This window comes from Rhinoderma darwinii, chromosome 2, assembly GCF_050947455.1.
Source record: "Rhinoderma darwinii isolate aRhiDar2 chromosome 2, aRhiDar2.hap1, whole genome shotgun sequence".
NCBI classification, from domain to species: Eukaryota; Metazoa; Chordata; class Amphibia; order Anura; family Rhinodermatidae; genus Rhinoderma; species Rhinoderma darwinii.
In genome coordinates this window covers 26,819,513-26,838,145 of record NC_134688.1, presented here as the reverse complement: position 1 = coordinate 26,838,145, position 18,633 = coordinate 26,819,513, and the positions used below count along the sequence as shown (strand labels likewise).

At 41.1% G+C, this 18,633-nt stretch overlaps 1 protein-coding gene across 2 annotated transcripts in view; it reads right to left on the bottom strand.

Moving 5' to 3' along the window:
- Nucleotides 1–18,633, bottom strand: part of PIWIL4 (piwi like RNA-mediated gene silencing 4) — a 174,026-nt gene that overhangs the window by 153,405 nt on the left and 1,988 nt on the right. For both annotated transcript variants that reach the window (XM_075851489.1, XM_075851491.1), the window contains one exon: nt 174–250. In XM_075851489.1, the coding sequence (XP_075707604.1) occupies nt 174–250 (77 nt within the window). The remainder of the gene's footprint in view (nt 1–173; nt 251–18,633) is intronic.

Below are 18,633 nucleotides of genomic sequence, written 5' to 3'. Positions count from 1 at the left end.
CAGTATGCAGTAAGCTCCCCCTAGTGGTCACTTCAAGCAGCCAAAATGTGGTCATTTTACTCTATGCAAGGGCTTTGGAGCTCTAACATTTAAAAAAGATGTATTTTTATCAGAGCAGAATTTTCTGTTTAAATAAAAAAAAGGAACTCAATCCTCACAAGATAGAAACGTACCTGGTTAGATGGTCCAGCTATGGAACTGTGACCATTATCGGGTAACTTTCTCTTCAGAGGCCGTCCAGTCATTTTTGCTGTAATAGAATAGAGTAATAGAGATTTATTTTCTGAGTCTGCACACAGCCCTGATAATGTGACAGATAATATAATTAGGGCTTCATTGTCTCCATTGAAAACACAGGACTCACTTGTATGATAAGTACGAAACGATCCAGAAATGATAAAATACAGTTTCTTCCCTCACACTTGGGTGTCCGGCTGTCTACGACCGACTTACAGCTGGGCGATTCTCCATGCAGTGGAATATACAGGTATACATTTAGTCTGAGAACCTGCTTGAGGCCCCATGCACACGGCCGTAAAAATCGTCTATAATTGCGGACCATAATTACGGACCCATTCACTTCTATTGACTTCGGACACCTTCCCGTAAATTTGCGGGAAGGTGTCCGGGCCGTAGAAATGTTTAGAAAATTATGGAACATGTCCTATGTTTTGCTTTTTACAGGCCATACTCCCGAAAATGCGGGTGGCTATCCGCGGCCACCCGTGCCCATAACTGCAGGCCGTGATTAGGGGCACGGACGTGTGCATGAGGCCTTATACTTTGCTGGGCCTCTTTTTGCCCATGTCATATGTTATAACGTCCGGCATTGTTCTACTGTAGGAGGCTGAGATCTGACTTGGTGCCTGATCCCTTCATATTGCCAGAATATTCCACCTTTGGGACCCTTATCTATTGGGGCACCGAGATTTTGTGCAGATTTTTATTGTCCCCTTGTGGCCGTGTCCTCCCCATTGAAGTCTATAGGCGTTACGGAAAGAGCCGTTCAAGCAGCACTCCACCTTCTGAAAATGTTAACATCTGCTAAAATACGTATGTCTGGTTATGCAATTACATCCCAACCGCTCCAGCATCTACTGTATATATACAATTCTGCTCCTTGGCAAAAAAAGTTATGGCATCATGAAAGGTCACTTCCCTCAAAAACATTGTATGCTCTTAGGCGTCATGCACACATCCTTCACCGTTTTCACGTCAGTTTAAAACGGATCCGTGTGTCCGTTCTGCCATCCGTGTGGTTTCAGTTGTCACTCTGCATTCTTTCCGTTGTCACTCCGCATTCTTTCCGTTGTTCAGTTTTAAACAGACGTTGTGCTTCCATTTGTCTCCCGTTTTAAATGATCCGTTAAAACCCATCTTGTGCGTTGAATGCTAGGAACTTTGGCACGCCCTGCCGTTGCTTGGCAACAGATCCGTGAAAAACGGACAGCACAAGGATGACTTCTGTGTGCCGTCCGTTGTTTTGACAGACCCATAGGCTTCAATGGACAAGACGGTCACTGGACCACGGACAAAAGTAGGACATGTTCTACTTTTGACGGAAGCACGGAACCTTTAAAACAACGGAAGTGTGCATGGCCCCATAGAAATGAGTGTGTCAGTGTGCTATCCGTTACCAAAACGGATAGCACCCTGAAGAAAATAACTGAAATGGACATGAGGCCTTATGCCCACTTCCGTTTTTTCCTTCAGGATGCTAGCTGTTTTTTTGACAGCTAGCACCCTGACCAATTCATTTCAATGGGGCCATGCACACTTCAGTTTTTTGACGGTCCCGTTGTTCCGTTCCAACAAAAGTAGAGCATGTCCTACTTTTGTCCCAGATTCCGTGACCGTGAGGCCCATGCAAGTCAATGGGTCTGTCAAAAAAACTGAAGGCACATGGAAGGCATCCGTGTGCCGTTCTTGTGTGACTTAGCCGTTGCCTAGCAACAGCCGGGCGGGCAGAAGTACACGTAGAGAGAGATATTGCACTGCACTAATCGGCAGACCCTTCTCTCTATCCAGCACTGATCGCCAGCCTCTTATCTCTATACAGATCTGATCGGCAGCCTCTACTCTCTATCAGTGCTGGATAGAAAGGGGCAGCCCTTTCGGGCAGAGTTTCCGCAGCGGAAGTTCAAACGTACCCCAGCCGTTGTCTTTTTGACGCGTCCCTCTTTTGGCATCCAGTCCGACCTCCCTGGATGAAGCGGCAGTCCATGTGACCGCTGCAGCCTGTGATAGGCTGCAGCCGTCACATGGTGTGAAACGTTATCCCAGGAGGCCGGACTAGAGGAAGAAGCAGGGAGTTCTGGGTAAGTATAAACTTTTTAGTTGTTGCGGGTTTTTAAAGGAAACATTAGAAATCTATACTGTGAGCGCCGCGCATGGTCCAGCAGTAGTCACTGTCCAGGGTGCTGAAAGAGTTACTGCCGATCAGTGCAGCCCCTTCTCTCTATCCAGCACTGATCGTAACTCTTTCAGCACCCTGGACAGTGACGACCGCTGGACAGTGAGCACCATACGCGGCGCTCACAATATAGGTTTCAGGACCCTGTCGCTGTCCATGCTGTGTACAGCTACTCACAATGAAATGCTGTGCCCGCACTGATATCGGGTGCATAGTGTGAATGGGAATTAGTTTCCTCTCGGAAACTGAAACACGGAAGTGTACACGGGAACCACACTGATACAATCATGGATCCGTGAAAACGGTGATGGAAGTGTGCATGAGGCCTTAAAGCCATATTTATACATGGACGCTAATTGTATTTATGTTCTACTAACACTATAGGTTGAATTGCTCCAATATGACGTACATGTATTTCATGGTGATCTCATGGCCAGAGAAGCTGTGCCCGTGCAATCAACAGCGAAAGCCCAGCGGTGATTGACAGCCTTTTTTCATTAAAAATAAATGCCTTTTTTCATTACAAATTATTTAATTTTTTAAAAATACTTTACTGTCAAAAATAAAAATTTGGTACCACCACAATCGTAACGACACATAGAATAAAGTTAACATATTATTTATAACGCACAGCACATAGAGTAAAAAAAAACCTATGGTACATTTTCTGGTTTTTTTTCCATTTCCCCCAAAAAAATGATTTAAATTTGTCAAAAATCTATGTATCTTTGTACAAGCCGTCATACGGCTAGATTGACAAAAAAAAAAATAGTTGGGGCTCCCAAAATGTGAGGACAGAAAAATGACTTTTTTCAATAAAACATACTCTTATGCAAAAGTACTAAAACTTAAAAAAAAATATACATAAAAAAAATATAAAAACAATGGTGAAATAGCTGAGTTTTTTTAAATGCCTGCCAAAAAAAAAAAAATGGATCAAAGCTAATCAATAAATTATATGTACCCCAAAATGGTGCTATTGAAAAATACAACTCGTCCCGCAAACAACAAGACCTCAAACAGCAACAGGAAAAAAATAAAAATGTGAAAAAAATAAAAAAAAAATTACTTGGTCCTTAAAAACCAAAATAGGCCGGTTCTTAGGGGGGGTTAAAGGAGTTACCTGGTTTTGAGAAAGGTAAGAACACACAGGGCGGCAGCTGCACGCGACCTAAACCATACACCCATGCGGTGGCAAATGAAATTTGCCGCTCATGATAGTGGCCCTTTAAATTTTTGCTGCGGTGTAAAAAGGAGCAGATTTAATAGTGATACAGCGATGTTTGTTGGATGCAAATGTTTCCCAATGTTAGGGCATGACCACACGTGGCGGATTTCCTCCGCAACTGTCCGCATCAATGCCGCACAGAATCTGCGTTGCAGATTCTGCTGCGGATCTGCCCAAAATGTGCAGTAAATTGATGCGGACTAGCTGCTGCGGACTGCGGTAAAAGTGCTTCCCTTCTCTCTATCAGTGCAGGATAGAGAGAAGGGACAGCACTTTCCCTAGTGAAAGTAAAAGAAATTCATACTTACCGGCCGTTGTCTTGGTGACGCGTCCCTCCATCGGCATCCAGCCCGACCTCCCTGGATGACGCGGCAGTCCATGTGACCGCTGTAGCCTGTGCTTGGCCTGTGATTGGCTGCAGCCGTCACTTAGACTGAAACGTCATCCTGGGAGGCCGGACTGGAGACAGAAGCAGGGAGTTCTCGGTAAGTATGAACTTCTATTTTTTTTACAGGTTGCTGTATATTGGGATCGGTAGTCACTGTCCCGGGTGCAGAAACAGTTACTGCCGATCGCTTAACTCTTTCAGCACCCTGGACAGTGACTATTTACTGACGTCTCCTAGCAACGCTCCCGTCATTACGGGAGCCCCATTGACTTCCTCAGTCTGGCTGTAGACCTAGAAATACATAGGTCCAGCCAGAATGAAGAAATGTCAAGTTAAAAAAGCAAGACGCATTCGCAGCACACATAACATGTGCATGACAGCTGCGGACTTCATTGCGGAACTTAGAATCTCCATTGAAGTCAATGGAGAAATTCCGCCATGAGTCCGCCACTGCTCCGCAACAGACAGAGCATGCTGCGGACACCAAATTCCGCTCCGCAGCCTATGCTCCGCAGCGGAATTTTACGCATCGTCTAGACGAACACTGCTAAATTAAAGTGGAAGTCAATGGACAAACGGCTCCGCTGCGGATTAACGCTGCGGAATGTCCGCAGCGGAATTTAAGTGAAATTCCGCCACGTGTGAACCCAGCCTTAGGCTCCTGTGCTCCAAGCAGCACCATATATAATTTCTATAAATGACAACCCGCTGGTATTGAAGATTGTGCTGATTAGAAGACCCGAACATTGATTAATAAGATGCCAACCACGGACAGAACCTTATTGCATCGCCAATCATTGGAGTAAATCATTGACGCGTTCCAATAAATCTTCACCGCTCCATCCTCGTCAAGCTTTGTCTACATTAGTATGATGAGTGTGTACAAGACATTAACTGACCATGAGAACAAGTATCCTTGATCTGCAGTCAATATCCACATGAACCTCTTTGTGCACCTTGACGTGCTATTACGTCTGGGTGCGGGGAGGTGATGTATGGAGCGCGCTCCATATGCTGCAGGTGTCAGCTGTGTTTTACAGCTGTCACCCAGGACTAACGGCCAGCAACACCGATCGTGTGGTTTCTGGCTGTTTAACCCCTCAAATGCTGCGGTTAATCATGAAAGCAGCATCTGAGGCGTTGAAAATAGGGGGGGCGGCCGCCTCTGACAGCACGAGATCGGGGGTTGACGATGGTTGTCATGGCCCCCAGGACTGCCTTCACTCTGCCTGTTAAGCCCTGCCTTAACAGAAGCCTGTAAAAATGACTATACACTGCAATACATTAAGGTTTGAGTGCCCAAGGGGGACTAAAACTGTGTAAAAAAAAAAGTGAAATTAAGTTTTTGGTATTAAAAAAAATATATATTAAAAGTTAAAAAAAAAAATGTTTTCTTCTAAAGTAATGTAAAAAAAAAAAAGCTAGCAAAATTTGTATCGCTGCGTCCATAAAATTCTGAACTATTACAATATACCATTATTTAATGCGCATGGCGAACGCCGTAAAAAAAAAAAAAAAAATGTAACCGTCAAAATCCCTGAGTTTTGGTCAACTTAGCTCTCAAAAATTTTTTAACAAGCAGTGATCAAAAAGTCGTATGTACCAAAAAATGGTACCGATAAAAACCACAGCTCGTCCCGCAAAAAATAAGGCCTCACACCGCTCAATCCACGGAAAAATTAAAAAAAGGTATGACTCAAAATGTGGCGACACAAAACAATTTTTTTTCTTTAAAAAAGTAGTAAAATATAAAAAAAACCTATATAAATTTGGTATCACTGTAATCGTATTGAGCCACAGAATAAAGTTACGTTGTCATTTTTACTGCATGGTGAAAGCCGTAAAAACGAAACCCCAAAAACAATCGAGCTGCTTAAAAACACTAAATACATACATTTAATAATAATTGCTTAGAAAGGTGTACATGGCCCTTAAGGCTAGGACCACACAGCGGCATATCACTGTAAAAGTCACAACTTTTTTAACCGTAGGGGAAATTTTCAGGTTGTTCGCAATTCGCTGTAATGTCGCAATTTAATAAGGACTAGCAGGTATAAAAATGTCACTATAGAACCCAATGAACACTCCCGGGCCTGTAATAGGGCACCCGTATAAGTGCATGGGGCCTTTACGGTACCTCAGAATGCTTATGGTTTAATATGGAGGCAGGCAGAGGGGTTTTCTGTCAGTTTCCATATAAATCATACAGAAAAAAATAAAGGTAGCGTGTGCCAGCAGATGCCATATATACCGAGGTATTCTACTCTAGAAATGTGGCACCCAGCAAAGTCCTGTATGGCTTCGTAGTGCACGACGTGTGCATGAGGCCTTAGGCCGGGTTCCCACGTAGCGTAAACGCTGCGGAATTTCCGTAACAGAATTCCGCAGCATTTACAGTAGCAACAAAGTGGATGAGATTTAGAAAAACTCATGCACACACTGCGGGACAAAAACGCAGCGTACACTTTAATAAATTGACCGGCGGTGCAGAATTTAATTCCGCAGCATGTCAATTTATCCTGCGTTTCAGCTGATTTTTCATTGTGATTTTGATGCAAAACCTGCAACACAAATCCAAGTGTTGCGACTTTTGCGCCTCAAAAACGTAACTACAGAGGAAGAAAAAAAAATCATACTTACCCAGAATGCCCTCCTTCTTCCTGCAGTCCGGCCTACTGGGATGACGTTGCATCCCATGTGACCGCTGCAGCCAATCACAGGCCTGCAACGTCATCCAGGGAGGCCGGAGCGGACGTCAGGGAAGACGCAGGGTGTAAGTATGAACGGCTTTCCTCCGCAGCGGAAATTCCGTCCGAAAAACCCAATGACAGGCTGCAGCGGTCACACGGGATGAAACGACATCTCAGGAGGCCGGGCTGCAGGACGGCAGATGGACACGTCGTCATGGCCAGGTAAGTATGAAACTTGTTTTCTGTGCAGTTTTCCGTAGTGGACATTCCGGCCAAAAAACTGCACAATTTGGTGCGCTTTTTCGGCCGGAATTCTCTATGGCGCCCAGGGCAGATACGATGTGTACTTGTACGCAGCATATCCGCCCAGTGTGAACATATACATACAGGTCAGGCTGCTTGAGGTCATTGGAATCAATGGACAACAAAAAGTGATTATCACTGATTACAATGCCGTGCTGCTTATGACCATAACTACTTCTGTTCCCCTCAAGGTCACAGCTCATCAGTGGGGGAAAGGTTTGGGAATCGTCAGAATCTCTGTGGCTACCACTGTTATTGGGAACTATGGCTTTCAATGTTATGGGGACACAGTGAGTGACACACTTACTTTGATTGTTAGGCCCAGTTCAGTTTTTTTACACATTTTTTGACGCGGAAAACGCGCCAAAAAACGTCTGAAAATGGCTTACATTGATTTCAAAGGGAGGCGGACGCGTTTTTTCCCCGCGAGCGGTACAGAACGCTCGTGGGAAGAAGCAACATGGGCTTCTTCGGGCGCTTACGCCTGACCTCCCATTGACATCAATGGGAGGCAGAGAAAGGGTATTTCACAGCGTTTTTGCCCGATGCTAGGAGTCCCTGCCTCTCCGTGGAACTACTGTCCCGTACTGAAAACATGATTACAGTACGGGACAGTTGTCCTGCAGAGAGGCAGGGACTCCTAGCGTCGTACATAACTATGATGCTAGGAGCCCGGCTCCCTGCACTGAGTTCGGTCCGGGACTTCTGGCCGAAATACGTCCGTCCTTTACGGACGTTAATGTGGTCGTGTGAACCCAGCCTTATGGAGGTACTGTGATATAACATTTTATGGGGGCACTGTGGTTATTACTATTATAGGGACACCACGGCTAGCATTGTTATGGGGGCACTGTGACTATAAGGGTATGTTCACATGGCCTATTTTCAGACGTAATTTGGGAGTTTTAGGGTATGTTCACACGCTAGCTGTCATTTACGGCTGAAATGACAGCCTGTTTTCAGAAGAAAACAGCTGCGTCGTTTCAGCCGTACATGCTCCTCCTCGTAATATACGAGGCGTCTGTGACGCTCGTAAATCTTGAGCTGCTCTTCATTGAGTTCAATGAAGAACGGCTCAAATTACATGGCAAAGAAGTGTCCTGCATACAATGTATATAAGTGTCCCGCATATAATGTATATAAGTGTCCTGCATATAATGTATATAAGTGCCCTGCATATAATGTATATAAGTGTCCTGCATATAATGTATAAGTGTCCCGCATATAATGTATATAAGTGTCCCGCATATAATGTATATAAGTGCCCTGCATATAATGTAAATAAGTGTCCCGCATATAATGTATATAAGTGTCCCGCATATAATGTATATAAGTGTCCCGCATATAATGTATATAAGTGTCCCGCATATAATGTATATAAGTACCCTGCATATAATGTATATAAGTGTCCTGCATATAATGTATATAAGTGTCCCGCATATAATGTATATAAGTGTCCTGCATATAGTGTATATAAGTGTCCCGCATATAATGTATATAAGTGCCCCGCATATAATGTATAGAAGTGTCCTGCATATAATGTATATAAGTGTCCTGCATATAATGTATATAAGTGTCCCGCATATAATGTATATAAGTGTCCCGCATATAATGTATATAAGTGTCCCGCATATAATGTATATAAGTGCCCTGCATATAATGTATATAAGTGTCACGCATATAATGTATATAAGTGTCCCGCATATAATGTATATAAGTGTCCTGCATATAATGTATATAAGTGTCCTGCATATAATGTATATAAGTGTCCTGCATATAATGTATATAAGTGTCCCGCATATAATGTATATAAGTGTCCTGCATATAATGTATATAAGTGTCCCGCATATAATGTATATAAGTGTCCTGCATATAATGTATATAAGTGTCCTGCATATAATGTATATAAGTGTCCTGCATATAATGTATATAAGTGTCCTGCATATAATGTATATAAGTGTCCCGCATATAATGTATATAAGTGTCCTGCATATAATGTATATAAGTGTCCTGCATATAATGTATATAAGTGTCCTGCATATAATGTATATAAGTGTCCCGCATATAATGTATATAAGTGTCCTGCATATAATTTATATAAGTGTCCTGCATATAATGTATATAAGTGTCCCGCATATAATGTATATAAGTGTCCCGCATATAATGTATAGAAGTGTCCTGCATATAATGTATATATGTGTCCTGCATATAATGTATATAAGTGCCCTGCATATAATGTATATAAGTGTCCCGCATATAATGTATAGAAGTGTCCTGCATATAATGTATATGTGTCCCGCATATAATGTATATAAGTGTCCCGCATATAATGTATATAAGTGTCCTGCATATAATGTATAGAAGTCTCCTGCATATAATGTATATAAGTGTCCTGCATATAATGTATATGTGTCCTGCATATAATGTATATAAGTGTCCTGCATATAATGTATATAAGTGTCCCGCATATAATGTATATAAGTGCCCTGCATATAATGTATATAAGTGTCCCGCATATAATGTATATAAGTGTCCCGCATATAATGTATATAAGTGTCCCGCATATAATGTATGTAAGTGTCCTGCATATAATGTATATAAGTGTCCTGCATATAATGTATATAAGTGTCCTGCATATAATGTATATAAGTGTCCTGCATATAATGTATATAAGTGTCCTGCATATAATGTATATAAGTGTCCCGCATATAATGTATATAAGTGTCCTGCATATAATGTATATAAGTGCCCTGCATATAATGTATATAAGTGTCCCGCATATAATGTATATAGGTGTCCCGCATATAATGTATAGAAGTGTCCTGCATATAATGTATATATGTGTCCTGCATATAATGTATACAAGTGCCCTGCATATAATGTATATAAGTGTCCAGCATATAATGTATATAAGTGTCCTGCATATAATGTATATAAGTGTCCTGCATATAATGTTTATAAGTGTCCTGCATATAATGTATATAAGTGTCCGGCATATAATGTATATAAGTGTCCCGCATATAATGTATATAAGTGTCCTGCATATAATGTATATAAGTGTCCTGCATATAATGTATATAAGTGTCCCGCATATAATGTATATAAGTGTCCCGCATATAATGTATATAAGTGTCCCGCATATAATGTATATAAGTGTCCTGCATATAATGTATATAAGTGTCCCGCATATAATGTATATGTGTCCCGCATATAATGTATATAAGTGTCCCGCATATAATGTATATAAGTGTCCCGCATATAATGTATATAAGTGTCCCGCATATAATGTATATAAGTGTCCCGCATATAATGTATATAAGTGTCCCGCATATAATGTATATAAGTGTCCTGCATATAATGTATATAAGTGTCCCGCATATAATGTATATAAGTGTCCCGCATATAATGTATATAAGTGTCCCGCATATAATGTATATAAGTGTCCAGCATATAATGTATATAAGTGTCCCGCATATAATGTATATAAGTGTCCTGCATATAATGTATATAAGTGTCCCGCATATAATGTATATAAGTGTCCTGCATATAATGTATATAAGCGTCCTGCATATAATGTATATAAGTGTCCCGCATATAATGTGTATAAGTGTCCCGCATATAATGTATATAAGTGTCCTGCATATAATGTATATAAGTGTCCTGCATATAATGTATATAAGTGTCCTGCATATAATGTATATAAGTGCCCCGCATATAATGTATATAAGTGTCCCGCATATAATGTATATAAGTGCCCCGCATATAATGTATATAAGTGTCCCGCATATAATGTATATAAGTGTCCCGCATATAATGTATATAAGTGTCCCGCATATAATGTATATAAGTGTCCCGCATATAATGTATATAAGTGTCCCGCATATAATGTATATAAGTGTCCCGCATATAATGTATATAAGTGTCCCGCATATAATGTATATAAGTGTCCCGCATATAATGTATATAAGTGTCCCGCATATAATGTATATAAGTGTCCCGCATATAATGTATATAAGTGTCCCGCATATAATGTATATAAGTGTCCCGCATATAATGTATATAAGTGTCCCGCATATAATGTATATAAGTGTCCTGCATATAATGTATATAAGTGTCCCGCATATAATGTATATAAGTGTCCCGCATATAATGTATATAAGTGCCCAGCATATAATGTATATAAGTGTCCCGCATATAATGTATATAAGTGTCCCGCATATAATGTATGTAAGTGTCCCGCATATAATGTATGTAAGTGTCCTGCATATAATGTATATAAGTGTCCTGCATATAATGTATATAAGTGTCCTGCATATAATGTATATAAGTGTCCTGCATATAATGTATATAAGTGTCCTGCATATAATGTATATAAGTGTCCCGCATATAATGTATATAAGTGTCCTGCATATAATGTATATAAGTGCCCTGCATATAATGTATATAAGTGTCCCGCATATAATGTATATAAGTGTCCCGCATATAATGTATAGAAGTGTCCTGCATATAATGTATATATGTGTCCTGCATATAATGTATACAAGTGCCCTGCATATAATGTATATAAGTGTCCCGCATATAATGTATATAAGTGTCCTGCATATAATGTATATAAGTGTCCTGCATATAATGTATATAAGTGTCCCGCATATAATGTATATAAGTGTCCCGCATATAATGTATATAAGTGTCCCGCATATAATGTATATAAGTGTCCTGCATATAATGTATATAAGTGTCCCGCATATAATGTATATGTGTCCCGCATATAATGTATATAAGTGTCCCGCATATAATGTATATAAGTGTCCTGCATATAATGTATATAAGTGTCCCGCATATAATGTATATAAGTGTCCTGCATATAATGTATATAAGTGTCCTGCATATAATGTATATAAGTGTCCCGCATATAATGTATATAAGTGTCCTGCATATAATGTATATAAGCGTCCTGCATATAATGTATATAAGTGTCCCGCATATAATGTGTATAAGTGTCCCGCATATAATGTATATAAGTGTCCTGCATATAATGTATATAAGTGTCCTGCATATAATGTATATAAGTGTCCCGCATATAATGTATATAAATGTCCCGCATATAATGTATATAAGTGTCCTGCATATAATGTATATAAGTGTCCCGCATATAATGTATATAAGTGTCCCGCATATAATGTATATAAGTGTCCAGCATATAATGTATATAAGTGTCCTGCATATAATGTATATAAGTGTCCCGCATATAATGTATATAAGTGTCCTGCATATAATGTATATAAGTGTCCTGCATATAATGTATATAAGTGTCCCGCATATAATGTGTATAAGTGTCCCGCATATAATGTATATAAGTGTCCTGCATATAATGTATATAAGTGTCCTGCATATAATGTATATAAGTGTCCTGCATATAATGTATATAAGTGCCCCGCATATAATGTATATAAGTGTCCCGCATATAATGTATATAAGTGCCCCGCATATAATGTATATAAGTGTCCCGCATATAATGTATATGTGTCCCGCATATAATGTATATAAGTGTCCCGCATATAATGTATATAAGTGTCCCGCATATAATGTATATAAGTGTCCCGCATATAATGTATATAAGTGTCCTGCATATAATGTATATAAGTGTCCCGCATATAATGTATATAAGTGTCCTGCATATAATGTATATAAGTGTCCCGCATATAATGTATATAAGTGTCCCGCATATAATGTATATAAGTGTCCAGCACTTCTTTTGACGAGGCTGTATTTTTACGCGTCGTCTTTTGACAGCTGTCAAGCGAAGACGCGTAAATGACAGGTCGTCTGCACAGTACGTCGGCAAACCCATTCAAATGAATGGGCAGATGTTTGCCGACGTATTGGAGCCCTATTTTTAGGCGTAAAACGAGGCATAATACGCCTCGTTTACGCCTGAAAATAGGTCGTGTGAACCCAGCCTTAATTTTATGAATCGCTGTCAAAATATGGCGCGTAAAATGACGGCTCGTCAAAAGAAGTGCAGGACACTTCTTGGGACGTTTTTGGAGCCGTTTTTCATTGACTCTATTGAAAACAGCTCCAAAAAACGGACGTAAAAAACGCTGCGAAAAACGTCTGAAAATCAGGAGCTGTTTTCCCTTGAAAACAACTCTGTATTTTCAGACGTTTTTGACTCTGTGTGTGAACATACCCTAACTGTTATACGGGAATAAAAAGGTATAAAGATGAGTAGTTACTCTCCTCAGGGAAAACGCAAAGGCTCTTTTGTCTTCATGTATAAAAGAGTTTTATTAAAAAGTAATCGCAGTGTACAAGATTACGCGTTTCGAGCCCGATCTTAAATCATTAAACTTTTATAAATGTATAAAAAAACAAAACAATTATAGGCGCACCCTTTTAATATGATATTTTTTCTAGACTTTTCACATATTTAATAAAGGTATACTAATGTTTTACAGAGACAAAAAGGATGTGTCCTTCACAGTTGCTAGGGGCAACCACATGAATATTTAATGAACAGTGTTTTTTCTTTTGTTTTTGCGGGCCTTCTTTTTTACAGGATTTTTTCCTTTGAAAACAATGACCTGTATGTTATCATTAGGCCGGGTTCCCGTAAAAAGTGTCCGACCTGGAACCCACAGCACATTCCGTCCGGAAAAAAAGCAGCGCTTGAAAAAAAACAAACAAAAAAACTTTGATACTTGCCCCTTCCCTCTTCTCTGTGCGTAGCCCGGTCTCCTACAATGACGTTGCAGGCCATGTGACGCTGCAGCCAGTGATTGGCTGCAGCGGTCACATGGGATAAAACGTCATCCCAGGAGGCCGGACTACGCGCAGAGAAATCTTAGGAGGCCAGAGGGTAAGTATGATTTTTTTTTTCCGTAGTTGCAATTTTTGCGCCGTAATCGTTGCAAATACGCCGCAAAAGTCGCAACACTTGGCTTTCAGTTGCGGGTTTTCCCTATTGAATACAATGGGGAAAAACCGCAACGCAAAATCAACAGAAACGCAGCATAAATTGATACGCTGCGGAATTAACTTATGCACCGTAGATCAATTTATTAACGTTTACGCTGCAGGGTTTTTTTTCGCAACGCGCGCATGAGATTTACTACATCTCATCCACTTTGCTGCTACTGTAAATGCTGCGGAATTTCCGCACAGAACTCCGTTGCGGAAATTCCGCAGCGTTTACGCTACGTGGGAACTCGGCCTCCGTGTGCCGTCCGTTTTTGACGGATCCGTTGCCATAGCAACGGCTGGGTGAGACAAACCACATGGAAACAAAAACGGACACACTGGATCCGTCAAAAACGGCCGATAAAACGGTGATGGAAGTGTGCATGAGGCCTTACTACTCTTTTTTTATACCTTTTTATTCCTATTGAATTACCGGCTTCCCTCGAGAGACCCGGGAACGACTCCGTTACGTGGATGGGATACATTGACTATAAAACTAGTTGAGTATTTGTGCCTCACTGCTCAACTAAAAAAGGTGAGCATTACTACAAACACCCCCCCCAAACAACCTCCGATTCCCACACATGAAGCGCTTCTGTTATACGGGCACTGTGACTATTAGGGTATGTTCACACGGCCGTTTTTCGGGCCATAAACGCCCGAAAAACGGCCGAAAAATAAGAAGCAGAACGCCTCCAAACATCTGCCCATTGATTTCAATCGGAAAACAGCGTTCTGTTCTGACGGAGCGTTTTTCGCTGCGTTTTTTTACGTGTAAAAAAACGGTGCAGGACACTTCTTGGGACGTTTTTGGAGCCGTTTTCCATAGACTCTATTGAAAAAAGTTCCAAAAACGGCTGTAAAAAACGCTGCAAAAATCGCGCGTAGCACAAAAAACGTCTGAAAATCAGTAGCTGCTTTCTCTTGAAAACAGCTCCGTATTTTGAGACGTTTTTGCGTGTGAACATACCCTTATGGGTGCAATGTCGCTGTCCCTGTTCTAGGGACAATGTGACTGTTTGGGGGGCACTGTGACATTTACTGTTTTGTAAGAATATAAAGAAGATAATAGTCAGATGGGACGGCTGCAGGTGGAGAGCGGAGGGATGGGTAAGGTTGTGCAGATGTGCCATTGCGGGGTTATGAGGAAGAATGGCTGCCACAATATTTAAGAAGTGAACAGGATGAGGCAGCGGGACGGACGGGTTCAGTGTCAGCGGGTCGAGACACACATGATCCACCTGTAATCGATAACATCTAAGTTATGAACTTGATCGTTAACAGCTCGACCCTACATGTCAGAGACACACAGGACCCGCTGTCACTGAACCCGTCCGTCTCGCTGACCTGACGGATTCAGTGCAAGATACAGCTGCTCTGTATACAGGATACAAAGCAGCTGTATCTCAAAAAGTCAAAATTATTTTTAATAAAATGTATTTAGGAAGCTACACTGTGACCGGTTGCTATGGGCAACAAGGCCGGTTTTTCTCTTAAAGGCTATGTACACCTTTGATACCGTTTTTTTTTTAAATTGTGAATCAGTTTGATTGGTGCAATCAAACGGATTCACAATTTTAAAAACATAAAATAAATGTCAAAGGTGTACATAGCCCTTAAGAGGAAAAACTGGCCTTGTTGCCCATAGCAACCGGTCACAGTGCAGCTTTTTTTATTTTCACAGTGAAGCTGAGCCCTGATTGGTTGCCAGGTTTTCTTGTAGACATTTTGATAAACGAGGACCAAAGCTCAGACGGAACGCCAAAACGGAGCTCTGACGCTGATGTGAACGAAGCCTAACATGCACATATTATTTGATACTTTGTAACCGTTATAGAACTAAATGCCTTATATGTATAAATATTGTTTGCGTGTTTTTATTTTTTAATGTTTACTTTTTGTTCCCCAAATATTTTTAGTTAATATTTATGTACATTTTTTTTAAATTCCATAACGGGAATTTCTTTATTATTTATGAGTTGACATAATAATGTACTTACATATATACACAAGTAGATTATCCTGTGCACTTGCCCTAACAACCGGAATTCTAAATAGACAACCATAGATTCCTCCAATGGACCCTGCGCTGCCTACGTATGGGGATAGATCACGTCGCAGGATATCCTTGTGACCCTATCAAGGGGGGATCCCTCCTTTGCTCTCCTCCTCTATACCCTAAATTGATTTGAAAGCGACATACAAGGGGTTAAACAATGAAGAATAGAAGTTCCGTCATTAGGGCAGCAGTGCGCCTGTGTTTTACGGTCCTGCTCCTAATCGCGCGGGCACAGTGACGGTGGTGCCCACTCAATCGAGGGTCTGTGATAGTATGGCACAGGTCCGCTGCAGATGCCCTTCTTTTTTAGATGCATCTTTCTACTAAATTTGCAATTTGAGGTGAATCTCCAAAGACTGTGGAGGAGATTTTTCCAAAATAGGTGCAAAGTAAAAGTGGAGTTATTGCCCATGGCAACCAATCAGATAACAGCTGAAAAATGAAAGCAGCAACCTGATTGGTTGCCAGGAGCAACTAGCTACTTTTCATTGCGAGTGCCTCATTGATCATAATTGTCTAACAGAAAAACTGGCCTTGTTGCCCATAACAACCAATCACAGTGCTGCTTTCATTTATTAAACTGCTGTGCAAAAAAGAAAGCTGAACTGTGGTTGGTTGCTTTAGTTATTACAAATTTTGACATGGAGATTTGTTAAGGGGCATACGGATGTCATGAAGAGAAATCCGCATTTTGAGTCCCTCCAACCAGCCAAAGCCGCTCTTGGCAGTGGTTTGCTCTGGTTGACTCGGTGCAGCCATGGCTATAGCACTGACGATTTCCCTCCTGATCACGGGGGGAGCTACTTAGAAAGTTGGGTGCCTTCTCTGGATAACCACTTTAACTGGTTGCTGAGGCATGACGAGTATGCTTGTCATAAGGAACAGGATGTTGCCGCATCAGGACCAGCATACTCAACCTGCTGATCGCACGGGCACGGCAAGCGTGCCCGTGCAATCAGGAGCGGGGCAACCACTATAACACACACCCGCCGCCCCACTGTAACGGCAAAGATCGTGGAAACCTGTGATCTCCACCGTAAATCCATTGATCACAGCATTCAAAGGGGACGATTGAGGGGGGCCCTCTTTCATCCTGTCACAGCGAATCCCTATGACACAATTGAGGCCCATTCATTGTATAGGCAGACAGCCCAGGATCCATAGCCGGACTGTCTGACCATATTTCCTGTTGTTAGGGAATACTTATGTAATTAAAAATACTGCTATGAGATTAAATAAAAAAAAGTAAAATGAATAATGAACTTTATTAATATAATGATGTCATGAATATAATGTGATATCGCCACAACCGTCACAACCTGCACAATACATTTATAGAGTCATTTATGACGTTCAGTTTATGCTGTAAAAAATATTACAATTAAAAATGCAGCGGAACGGCTTTTTAGCCATTTTTGCTTAAAAAATAATGAATATTAAATGCGAATGTTTTTGTACCAAAAAAAAGGCACCTACATAAGTACAACGGAGCCCCACACAGCCACGTCACACAAAAATGTAAAAAGTTATGAGTGCAGGGATGCAGAGAGAAAAAAATCTTAAAGTTGTGCTAGTCCTCAAGGCCAAAATGGGCACGGTCCTTAAAGAGGTTTTCCCAAAATCTTAAATGATCACCTATTCACACGATACGTGATCATTTTTTTGATCGCTGGGGGCCCTACCTTGAGATCCCCACCGATCGTGAGAACCGAGGTCCCAAAAAACACATAGTGCACCTTCCGCAGTGAGTAGGAGCGGCGGTCAAGAATGCACCCGCCGCTCCATTCACTGTCTATGAGAATGACTGAAACCGTCGAGCGATGTAGTCGGCTATTTCCGTCATTCCTATAGACATTAAATGGATCGGCGGGTGCATGATCGACTGCTGCTCTATCCAATGTCTTCCTCACTGCGGTAGAGAACGGAGTTGGATCCGCGGGTTCGGGACACCAGCGATCAGAAAATGATCACCTATCCTGTGGGTAAGTAATAATTTATGATTTAGGGAATACCCCTTTAAGGAGATACTTTAAGTGTATTAATACCCAGAAGTGCAAAGAAAAGTGTCAGATGCCGCTGATAACTCAACTTCCGTTGGCATGTGGGCAGCGCCTCGCACCCTTGAGACTGTTCCTGTTGATTTCGTTCTTCATTAATCACCTCTACTCTCTTTTACTTATTGTAATTCATTTTACGCGACTCCATTACTAACGCTGTCACGCGGCTGTTTTGTTTAGTGTTACAATAATTATTTTATTGTTGTGCTCGTACGGTGTTTTTTATACACCCCGCGCCCGTCTTATCAAGCTGTGACAGTTTTACAGCCCAGCCGCGGCGCTCTGATTTAACGATATCGTTCCACCAGTTTCACGATGTACTTACCACAAGGATAAATTGCAATGACAATTTCACTCAGGATAATAAATCAAAGCTACATTTATTTTCATCCCAATGAACAATTTTATCAGAACAAACGCATATCTGTTTCTGGGAGACACTCGTGCTCACGGAGCTGGAACTGCACACGATTACATAGGGGAAAAAATAAGATGTTCCAGAATAGAAATGGCCATTATTATATTAAAAAGT